At 45.0% G+C, this 10,511-nt stretch overlaps 1 protein-coding gene across 1 annotated transcript; it reads right to left on the bottom strand.

Annotated features, from left to right (window-relative positions):
- Positions 1–932: 932 nt before the first annotated feature.
- timm44 (translocase of inner mitochondrial membrane 44 homolog (yeast)) lies at positions 933–10,251 on the bottom strand. Its single transcript, XM_030784229.1, has 13 exons — positions 10,222–10,251; positions 9,519–9,626; positions 9,126–9,302; positions 8,826–8,906; positions 8,308–8,457; positions 7,897–8,033; positions 7,336–7,421; positions 5,318–5,410; positions 4,904–5,028; positions 4,230–4,280; positions 3,860–3,949; positions 3,188–3,298; positions 933–1,854 (listed from the first exon to the last, which is right to left on the bottom strand). The coding sequence occupies exons 1-13, from the start codon at positions 10,249–10,251 to the stop codon at positions 1,735–1,737; spliced, it is 1,359 nt and encodes a 452-aa protein (XP_030640089.1). The 3' UTR covers positions 933–1,734.
- Between the last annotated feature and the right edge of the window lie 260 nt (positions 10,252–10,511).

The following is a 10,511-nucleotide window of genomic DNA, read 5'->3' as shown; positions in this document are numbered from 1 at the left end:
CTATATGGGTATCACCCTTAGATTTTTCTCAGCTGCAAGGCTGTGTGTGTGTGTGTGTGTGTGCGTATTCTTGTGTTTGGGATGTGGTATAACCAGCTCCTGAGGATGGGGGGTGTATTTGAGTGTCTTTGAGGTTTTGGGAATGACTGTGCAACCCTTTAGGCACAGACACAGGGAAAACTTTGAGAAATGAAGGTTAGAGTGGGGGGGGGTGCTAACTCAGCAAGGTTTTATCTCGCAGGACAGGACAGTGGGCATGCGTGCCCCCAGCAGGCCTGGCATCAGCCTGGGGGGGGGGGGGTTGTTTAAATGTATTTTCCCTCATATCTCCAAGGCTGCTGCAATTAATCTGACAATGACAACACACACACACAAGCCCCAGTCCCTCAACACACACATGGCCAGGTGACCTTGAGACAAACATACAGCACACACAGAGAGGTGAAGAGCAGCTAGTGAAGCTCCAGGTTTAACAGTAGAGTGAGCCTCAACAACCTGCTCCATCTCAGGTTCTGTTCACTTTACACAAACGACCACTGAACCCACCACAGAGCCCTGAGGGCGGGACAGACCAGAGAGACACAGGGTCAGACACAGGCCCTGAACAAAAGGCTATGGAGAAAAAAAAAAAAAAAAAAAAACGTTTCCGCGGAGAGAGAAAAACCACGAAGTGACCGAGGACAAACCTCCGCGATGTTTACTGTGCGGTGGTGATTCACGCCGTTGTCCCAGCCTCACGCCCTGAATCGACGGAGTTCACCTTTAACCTTTACAGAAAAGACCAAAATAACAGGCTGGCTCTGGGGACGTCCCCCGAGATGGTTTTGGGCGGGGCTCACCGTGAGACACCCACCCCCCCCCCCCCCCCGTCATCCACACAAACGTACAGACGATTACATAGAACAGGCTTTATTAAATGGGGGGGAAAAACAAAACAATACAAACACCCTTTTCTGTACAATCATTGACTTTGGCCTTAGCGTTGCCTCCCACAGAGAAGACAGGATAAGGCAGTACTAGCATACGGAATAAGGAATTTAGGGCCGTGAAAGTGTGTGTGCAAAAGTTTTCGGTCCATATCGATCCAGTAACACAGTCAGCGACTGGTTAACAATGATTAGCCTTGCTGACCAACGGCATGCTCTGTTACTAGACCTATATATGTCCAATAACTTCTTTGTGCTAATAGTTTTCATTAATATCTCTCTCTCTGAAACCTGTTTTTATCAAATGTTTTGAGGGTATGTCCTTATATGGTCATATAATCTGCATGAAATTAGGGTACTGGGAGTAAATCTTAATTTCTTTGTATATGTTGCAATGATTAGTGCGGAGTCTCATATCAGTCTACTGGTATCAGCGGCACTGGTATATAACCATTAAAGAATCCCTGATCAACATAGAAGCACAGACACACACCCACACAAACATTCGTGTTCTTTGAAACTCAAACACACACACTTCCTGTGAGAGTCATTGGCTGAGGGTGATTATTAAATCTGATTGGTGCAGATTCGACCCTGCCCCTTCATCTTCCACCCAATGAGTCACGAGGGCCACGCGGTGACCTCAGCACTCGGACCAGTCTGTGTTCGTATCCGGGTCTGGTTCGGTCCAAAGCAGAAGCCCAGGGTTGCTGACCACTGGGACCAGTGGCTAGTGCTACCTCCAGCTGGATCTGTGCTCCATCCCAATTCCCATCTCTCCTGTCCTGTGGCGTGATGTCCGCTCCTCTCAGAGGATCTGCTCTGTGCTGGATGCGGAGATGTCCAGAAGTCTCCAGGCAGCATAAGGATTCAGCTCTTCCTGATCTCGACACAGCGCCCACACGTACATCATCCTCAGAACCTTCTCCTGTTGGCACACACACACAAAAACTATAAGAATGACGTAACAAAAAAGGTTTCACAATCATAAACCCCTCAGAGATGCTCATAAAATGTTTCTTTTTTGAAAATGATCTGAGGAACGTTCTTAACCGTAAGGTCAGTCTCTTCGTCCTTAAAGGCAAAAAAAAAGAAAAAAAACCCCGCAGACAGCTGTGGAGTAGGCTAAAGTTGGGGCAGTGGAAGTCTACGGAAGTTACCGCGCTCGCAAATCTTCACGCTAAAGCTGTTTCAGCTCTTCGTTGGAGGCTGTTTCAGCTCTTCGTTGGAGGCTGTTTCAGCACTTCCACAACAGCGACTGTTTATCTTCATCAGTGTCTAATCTACGACAGAGGCTATTGTTCTCTTTCGGGAGTTTTAACGCGTTTCACAGGATTTACGTCACAGGTGTCAGGACAGATAAGTTAATAAATTAATTAACATGAACCAACGCTAACGTCAGACTTTTTTCATAAGTTGTTCCATGAAACACGGTACAGTCCAGTGGCTCGGGCGGAACGGCACGAATGTTGTTATAAATTTGGCGAAAGCGTATGTCATCGACGGAGAACTTGCCATCTCTTTGGCGCCAGGTCTGCACCCCGAGATGACAGACGAAACAAAAAAACTTGCTTGCCTCATAAGCTAGGTCCCTGAGGTGTCGTCAGGTGGTTCTTAACCTGATTTAGGAGTGCAGACAGCGGTTATGTGTGATGGTCTCCCCTCCAGGTCAGACCAACGCTCTGTTCTCTGTTCTCTCTAATGTGTGGGAGAGAACACGCGACACCGGCTAACTCTGCCAACGTGAATCATATCGCTGAGTCATGAATAAAATGTATAACGACCCTATGCTGAACAGACGCTAACGGGTAAAACACACATTAGCAAAGATCGGGGGTTGAGGGGTACTTTTTCCCCTGACTCACTCTGATCTACTGCCGGCCCGCTCTGGAGCAGGGTGCTGATGATTCAGTTAGTGACTGTGTAATTGTACAGAGTGTTCCTACACCGCAGGAGTCTCCGAGTCGGAGACCGTTTAAAAACACCGGATCGTTCTGTGTTTCGCAGGAAATGAACAATGTGTTTAAAATAACTGAAGTTAATGGTAAATCACGTAAAACAGGATCTGATTCGCTCTCTTTTTTTAGAACGGACTTGTGATAATCTTATTAAGGTGCACACTCTTTTGGGGAGAAAAACAACATTAAAAAAAACAAAAAAACATGGACTTTCTGTTCTCTGGTCTGACTGGTGTTTGTGAAGTGACGTGTTTTTTAACGGGCAGTGCGACCAGTAAGGAGTTTTCTGGTTCCAGTACTGACCGGGTCTCCCTCCACCACGTCTCCCTTGGCATTCCGGATCACCATGACGAGTTGGGCCTGAAACGTGATTATGAGGACAGGACCCTGTTCCATCATCTTCCCCATCGCCAGCTACACACACACACACACACACACACACACACACAGAGAGCACGAGAGAGAGAGAGATCAAGTGAGTGGAGTGAGAAAGTGCGAAAGTAAGTAAGTGAGTGAGTGAGTGAGGAAGAGAGAGAGAGAGAGAAAGGGGGAGAGGGATGAATCATGTTTAGTATTTGTGGAGCAAAGCTCATCCAGGAGACTGAGTTAATCACCATTTACAGTTCACAACCACCATTAAATACCTATTTATCCTGAAAATACTAATGCTATATATCATTAAATACCTATTCATTCCAAAAATACAAACACTGTTTACCACTAAATACCTGTTGATTCTGAAAATACAAACATTATTTAACATTAAATCATGTTTATTTTGAACATGCAAACACTATTTACCATCAAATATCTGTTGAATTCTGACAATACTAACACTATTTATAATTTAATTACATGTTTACTCTGAAAATGCAAACACTGTTTACCACTGAATCCCTGTTTATTGTAAATACAAACATACCAGAGTAATCCGACATTCCTAAACTAAACTCAGATTCCCAAATCAGTACTCACGTCCACGTTGTCTATGTCCAGAATCTTAGAGTGGAACTGTAGGCCCATAGCTCGGGCCTGCTGGATCGGATGGGCTAGCTGACTGTATGTCTACAAAACACATACACACACGTACATACACACACACACACGTACACACACACGTACACACACCCCTCAGTCCACTGAGACATGCACTACTAACTTTATGGCTAGTTTTAAAAGCTTTTACACTGGTCAGACTCCTGCGTGTGCCCATATAACCTCGAATGTCAAAAAGTTTTTACTCCAGGAGAGAAGCAGCTCATTAATGTTTTAAAGTTCTTAATCAATATCAGATCAATAATGGATAAAACATGATCAATATCAAAGTTAGAGAAGACACACTTACAGCCTCATAACACCAGTCCTTCAGTACCTCCAGCTCTCCCCGGATCATGGACTACACACACACACACACACACACAAACACGCATACACACACACACACACAGAACCAAAGAATGTTTATTTTGGGTTGCAAAGTAATCCAGACACCTCACATCAAACGTCACATTAAAAGTGATAAATAAGACTACTGTCAATCAGATTTCATGGATGTTTAATGTCTCTGTAAAATCAGACGATATCTGTGTAGGCAGGTACTGCACGCGCCGAGGGAAGCAAGGTACTGCACGCGCGCGCCTGGGCCAGACCTGTACTGCACACGCGCGCGCGGGCCAGACCTGTACTATACACACACGCTTGGGCTAGACCTGTACTACACACGCGCGCGCCTTGGCCAGACGCGTGCTGCACACGTGTCTGGTTTTATTTTTATCTTTTAGTAACTTTTCCCACTGCTCTATTTGACCAAAGATTGTAAATGTTTATTTTAATCACAACAAAGACCCTAAACATTTATCTGTAGTACTGTGCTTACTTTCTCAGACTACATATAAAATGGCGTTTATGTTTTTTTGTGCAACTGTAGTGGTGTTTAAAGTAGCTTGGTTTTCCGCTCCGGGATGTTTAATGTATATGTGTAACACTGTCAATGTGTTGGAATACCGTTCCATTCCTCACCTCTAATATGTTGGGAATAATGTCCCGTTCACACTGCTTGAGAAACGAATCCTTATCAAAGTTTGGATCCACCTTCAAGATCTCCGTCAGCACCTCCGACATCTCAGTCTTTGAGAACAACCCACCTGCACACGCCCACACACGCCACAGGATCCAATAGTTATGTCCAATCAATGTCACTAATCAACCAATCATTTCTTTCCAAATGTATGTTTAGGGGTATAGCGGTATGAGAGGCTGTTGTCATGTGTGTATGGGTATGTAGGTGTGTGTGAGTGTGTGCGTGTGTGTGTGTGCGTGTTTGGGGGGAGGGGTACAACAGTATAAGAGGTTGTCATGTGTGTATGGGTATGTAGGTGTGTGCGTGTGTGTGTGTGTGTGTGTGTGTGTGCGTGTGTGTAACGGTTTCCGTACCTATGAGGTCGGTCATTTTGTCTGTGACGGCGCGTGATGCTCTGATGAAGGCATTGTCACTCTCATCATACTTCATCTTCATCTCAAAGAATCCTGAAAAAAATGACCAAAAACAAACAAACAAACAAACATTTAAGTTACCACACAGTGATATTCAACAATTCCGCACTGCACTACTCAACTCTCGACCTCGTATGACTGGACAACTCACTGACTGACCAGCATGATCCAGAGACAGTCTTGGGGGGGGCAGTTTGTGTGTAAATTCAGAGACAGTCTGGAAGGGGGGGGGGGGGGGGGGGCAGTATGGGTGTAAAACGGCTGATGGGTCCAGAGAAGGTTGCTGATTCAGCGGGTGCTGCCATCCAAAAGACTAAAACATTTTTCAATCTGACAAACTCAATGAGTCTGGGCATCGCGCGTTAGACACAGGACGACAGCACGTTTGAAGGACAGGACGACAACACCCCGGTTACCACCTGAGCAACTCCACACAGATCCCCTGCATGAGAAAAGGTGCAGGTTTAAACCATCTCAGAGAAAAACGCTGAAATGACTGTTGTGTGAGAGCTAAACTGGTCAAATTGGGAGAAGTATAGATTTTCAAACCAAGGTCACAAGAGTCACAGTCAACATGGTCCGATTCCCACTGGAACCAATTCTCCAGGTCCCACCTCACCTCTCCTCACAGGTCCAGCTGGGATCTGAACCAGTAACCCTATGCATTGGGCCACCTGCTCTCCCAAATGTTTGTACTGAAGGACCCCCCTAGTCTACCCCTCCCAGTGATCTGAGGATGATGGACAGGTAGGAGTAATTAGGCAAATACTCAGTGCTGCCCCCTGCTGGGTAACTATGTCCAATTCACCTACATTACTTCAACCACTGGAGTCACTGCTGAGTGCCTGGAGGGGCTGGAAAAGGGTGACTTCTGATTGGTTGGAGCTCTCCTCCTACTTTAGGTCACTGATGAGTATGTACTATTAAAGGTGAGAGAGTAAAAGGCTCCTCGAAGCACTGAAGACATTAAAGATGTCAACAAGACTGGCTGAGGTTAACAGAGCTGCACCTTCAGATCAACAGGCCATGGGACTGATCAGGACCCCATTACTGACGGGATAATAGGGGTTCGACTCCAGCTCTTGACGACCTTGGTCACCCTCTGACCAGAGAGGAGGTGGTACCACGACCGAACAAAGCTGGACGTTTTCCAGAGAAACCGGGGAAAAATTCTGGCTCTTTCCCTCAACACAGAGAGTTGACCTCACAATTCAAATCAGAGACAGTTTTATCACCTGAGCACTTTATGGATAATCTGCCTATTTTTCTCACAGAGGAAAGAGCAGGTAGTTCTTAAATCAGCCCCCGAATCTTCTCTCTGGCCTGAGGGAGCGAGCGCACGCACGCACGCACACACACACACGCACACACACACACGCTGCCGGGACCTCATTAGTCAGGCCTCGTTAACACCAAGGTTAATGAGCGTGTAATTGGGCAGCACACAACCCATCAGCGTGCACATGTCATCACTTAAACGTCCTCTATGGAAACGTCTAAAAACATTTTCACCTCAACAGTCCACCTCTACAAACCATCAGTCTGACTCAGGGACAGGACATTAGCGCCATCTGCTGGCCAAACCAGCGAACTTCCCATGCAGCTCAACCAATGACCAAAGCACAGGGTTTCCCTTCATCTTGCTTTTGTGTGTGTGTGTGTGTTTTCTTTGGTCTGCCCCCCCCCCCCCACCCTCCACCCCAAACACACTTGATGGCTCTACTGTAGATCAATATAAAGCTGACTCACTGTTAGACTAAAGAAAAGAGGGAATAAGGGGAGCAATGAGTGAAAGAAAAAACAATGAATGACCAAATTAGAGTGAATGAATGAATTACAGTAATTGAATGAATGAATGAATGAAAAAACTGCTCTTTTGCACTCAGTCTCTATGAGTTGAGTGTGCTGTGTGGAACGGTTTTGACAGGCTACCAGAGCAAACAGGAGGAGTGTCTTACTGTTAAAAACCACGTTATTGTCTTTGAAGTCCTTCCACTGCTGGTACCACTTTGAGTCTTTGTGAAGGACAACACCCATGGCCTCTCTGAAAACCCAGAAACACAGCAATCAGGTTTTGGTTTTTTTTTTCATAACACAGACGAGACTGACGGTCAGGGTCAGCTGTGTTATTACATTTAAAAACTCTGTTTCATCCATCCCTTCAAAACTGTTAATGCGAACTAAACATCCTGGATTTTACTGGAGGTCCATTAGACATAACCTACACACTACTGTAATCAAGATTGAATTCCAGCCTTTCCCAGAGAAAGGCTTTCGATAATCTATAGTCTATTTCAGTTAAGTTCTGGATGATGAAAAAGGGAGAGCCAGTGTCTGTCCTCACACGCTAATTGATTTTAGTGTCAGCGTGACCTGGGAGACCAGGGACAGGGCACAGAGTGATGGTGCCGTTGCTCTGAAACCCAATAAGCCCAAACTCATTATCTGACAGAGTGCTGTTGGGAGAGGGAGGCGAGCTGAGGAGCAGACAGGAGGAGATGGAGGACACAGACACTCACTCATTGGCCTCAAAGACCTTGGCCTCGCTGCCCGCCGCCTTGGAGGAGAAGTCGCTCCTCTTCCGTAACCGCGTGGGAGGTCGGTACGGTCCACTCTGCCCAAAATCATCTATCTCCTTCTTCACCGACTCCATACCCTACAGAGGAGCAGGGGACAGGGAGAGAGAGAGAGAGAGAGAGAGAGAGAGAGAGAGAGAGAGACCAAACCGAAAGAGAAAAAGCAAAAGATGGAACGATAGAAGGAGAGAGAGAAAGAGACAGACAGAGGAAGAGAGAGTAAGAATAGAGAGAGAAAAAAAATAAGTAAAAGAAATTGAATTATATTGAAATGAAAGATATCCATACTGCATTGCTAAAGAGTCCTGGGTTATACTTGGGGTATACCAGTATTTACTGGTTTCCAGCCCTCACCTGTGAGATGGCTCTGAAGGCACCAGTCTTCCCAAGTTTCTCTCCACTCTTGGACACGGTTTCCGCAGACTGCTTGGCCGTTTTCGCCGCTTCCTCGACCCCCTCTTTGATCTTCTTCCCCAGGTCCGTGCGGCTAACTTCCTCAAGCCCCTACGCTCAAAACACCGAGTCCGGGAGGGATTCGTCCGGGCGACACACCGCCATGCGGGGACAGTTAGTCGTTAAATACCGAATCCCCTAAACGCTCGTTTGTAAACTCCTCAATCTTTTCATCATGAGGATCATTATGTTTCATTATCTTTTACTTTTCAGAGGAAGATTAAGCACATTGTATTGATCAGCACTGTGCCGTACTGTGGTTTATGATCGGCTGGTCGTCAATGTTACAAAACATATTATCACAATGGGCTTCAAACGAAACTGAGCAAAAATCAGTGGATGTTGACTCGCGAGGATCTAAATAATAGAAATGTTGTTAAAGAAGTGTTAAATATTTCATCGACTTTTTGTCTGTGTACCTCTTTAACGCTCTCGGAAATTGTCCCTAGTTTCTTCCTCAGCACTTCCGAAGTCTTCATCGTTTCAGATTCGATCGTTTTCTGCAAAAACGGAGAGAAACATAAGATAAACCTTATACTCGTTTTTACATGAGGTCAACAGGTCGGCAAATGCAGAATCCACTTAAATCTACTTCTCTGCCTTTTCGTTGGACATTAAAAAAAATAATAACAATTCGCTAAAATATTGTTAATTCCCTCAGACTGTTGACCACTGAGACAAGCCGCTCAGACGCTGAGACAAAAGAGTGACACACTCACGAATTTCCGCCTGGCTTGTTTGAGAGCATCCGACTCCTCTAGTTTTTTTGCCTCCTCGCGAAACTTCTTGATGTTCTCCTTCATCTCCTTATTTTTACTCAGCTCCTGCTTCAGGCTGTCCAGAAACTCCCCAAGAAAGCCCTTTCGCCCACCTCCTCCACCCGACGCGTGCCGCGTCTACAGAACGTGCGCATTTCCACGAAGCAAGATATTACAACACTATTCATCATGCGCCTCTGGATAGACAGTCGTGGTTAGTACTTTTTTTTTTTTTTAAATAACAACACTCTTAATAAAGTGGTTTAATAATACAGAAGAAATCATGAATACAGTTAGATGTTCAAAATAGAACAAATAAAAAATACCATTAACTTATTGAATAAACATCTGTACCTGTAAGGTGTTGGTGACTGGCACACATATCCTGTGTAGATGGGACCTGTCATATGTGGCGACATAGGGACGAGACAACAGCAACACGCAACTCCTTCGAACACAACGCTGGAGAAAACACAGCCGATGTAAGCATTCATTACCACCGAATGACAGAGACACTATGAGTAGTTCTATTCTGTGTTCAGACCAAGGCAAATTAAATCTAGAGAATATGCCAGTAGGTTACAGCTGTGACTCTGTTGACAAACTTGTTTGCCGTCGATCGATCCGAAAATTGCCATTATTTTCACTGAAACCTCTTTGGCTGGAAACTGTATGTGGTGTACGTGGTTACTGTATTGGGTAAATCCTTGTTAGCTGAAAAATCCTTGAATAACCAGTACATTTTCATAACCTCAAAGACACGCTATATTGAATATCATGTATTCCGCGAAAACAATATCAGATTAAGATAATAATATGTTAAATCAAAATTGTTCTTTAAATTCTCCAAGAATGTTTTAATCCAGGCCTCAGATTACACCGGCATGACAAACCGTTCGCTCAATGCCCTACTGATTATTTTCCTTGAAAACGCGTGCAGTACAAAAACATACATATTCGCTCCGGTGTTGAATCGTATTCAAAACCCGAAACAACATTCTCCGCATGCTTTTTCTCTCAGGCTGTGAATTTAATGCTTTCAAGAACGAAGTCTCACCTGGTAACACTGACACAAGGAGGCCGCCATGTTGGTACTGTTGCCTGTGACCTTTTACCGCACTGGCCCGTGACGTATGTCGATAGGCGGAGCCAAATGTCCGATCAAATAGGAACGTATGATTATGATAAATACTCTTCAGCGCGTAGCGATATCGCTGAGTGTGAAACAATACATATTCCTGCTTCTTTTAAATTAAATGAAAATATCGAAGAGGTGAGATCGTAAACCTCTGACCTCACGTTCATGATCACTAACCTTCTTTCGTTCAATCTCCTTCAGACAAAAAA

The sequence above is a fragment of the Chanos chanos genome, chromosome 9, assembly GCF_902362185.1.
Source record: "Chanos chanos chromosome 9, fChaCha1.1, whole genome shotgun sequence".
In the NCBI taxonomy this organism is placed as follows: Eukaryota; Metazoa; Chordata; class Actinopteri; order Gonorynchiformes; family Chanidae; genus Chanos; species Chanos chanos.
This window is presented reverse-complemented; position numbering and strand designations above follow the sequence as displayed.

Excerpts from the sequence above, each read along its gene's own strand:
- timm44 (XM_030784229.1), bottom strand. The coding sequence starts at position 10,251 with ATGGCGGCCTCCTTGTGTCAGTGTTACCAG. Across the intron at positions 8,034-8,307 it reads CCTTCAGAGCCATCTCACAG|GGTATGGAGTCGGTGAAGAA; the intron begins GTGAGGGCTGGA and ends GCTCCTCTGTAG. Across the intron at positions 3,299-3,859 it reads TGGACATAGACAACGTGGAC|CTGGCGATGGGGAAGATGAT; the intron begins GTGAGTACTGAT and ends GTGTGTGTGTAG.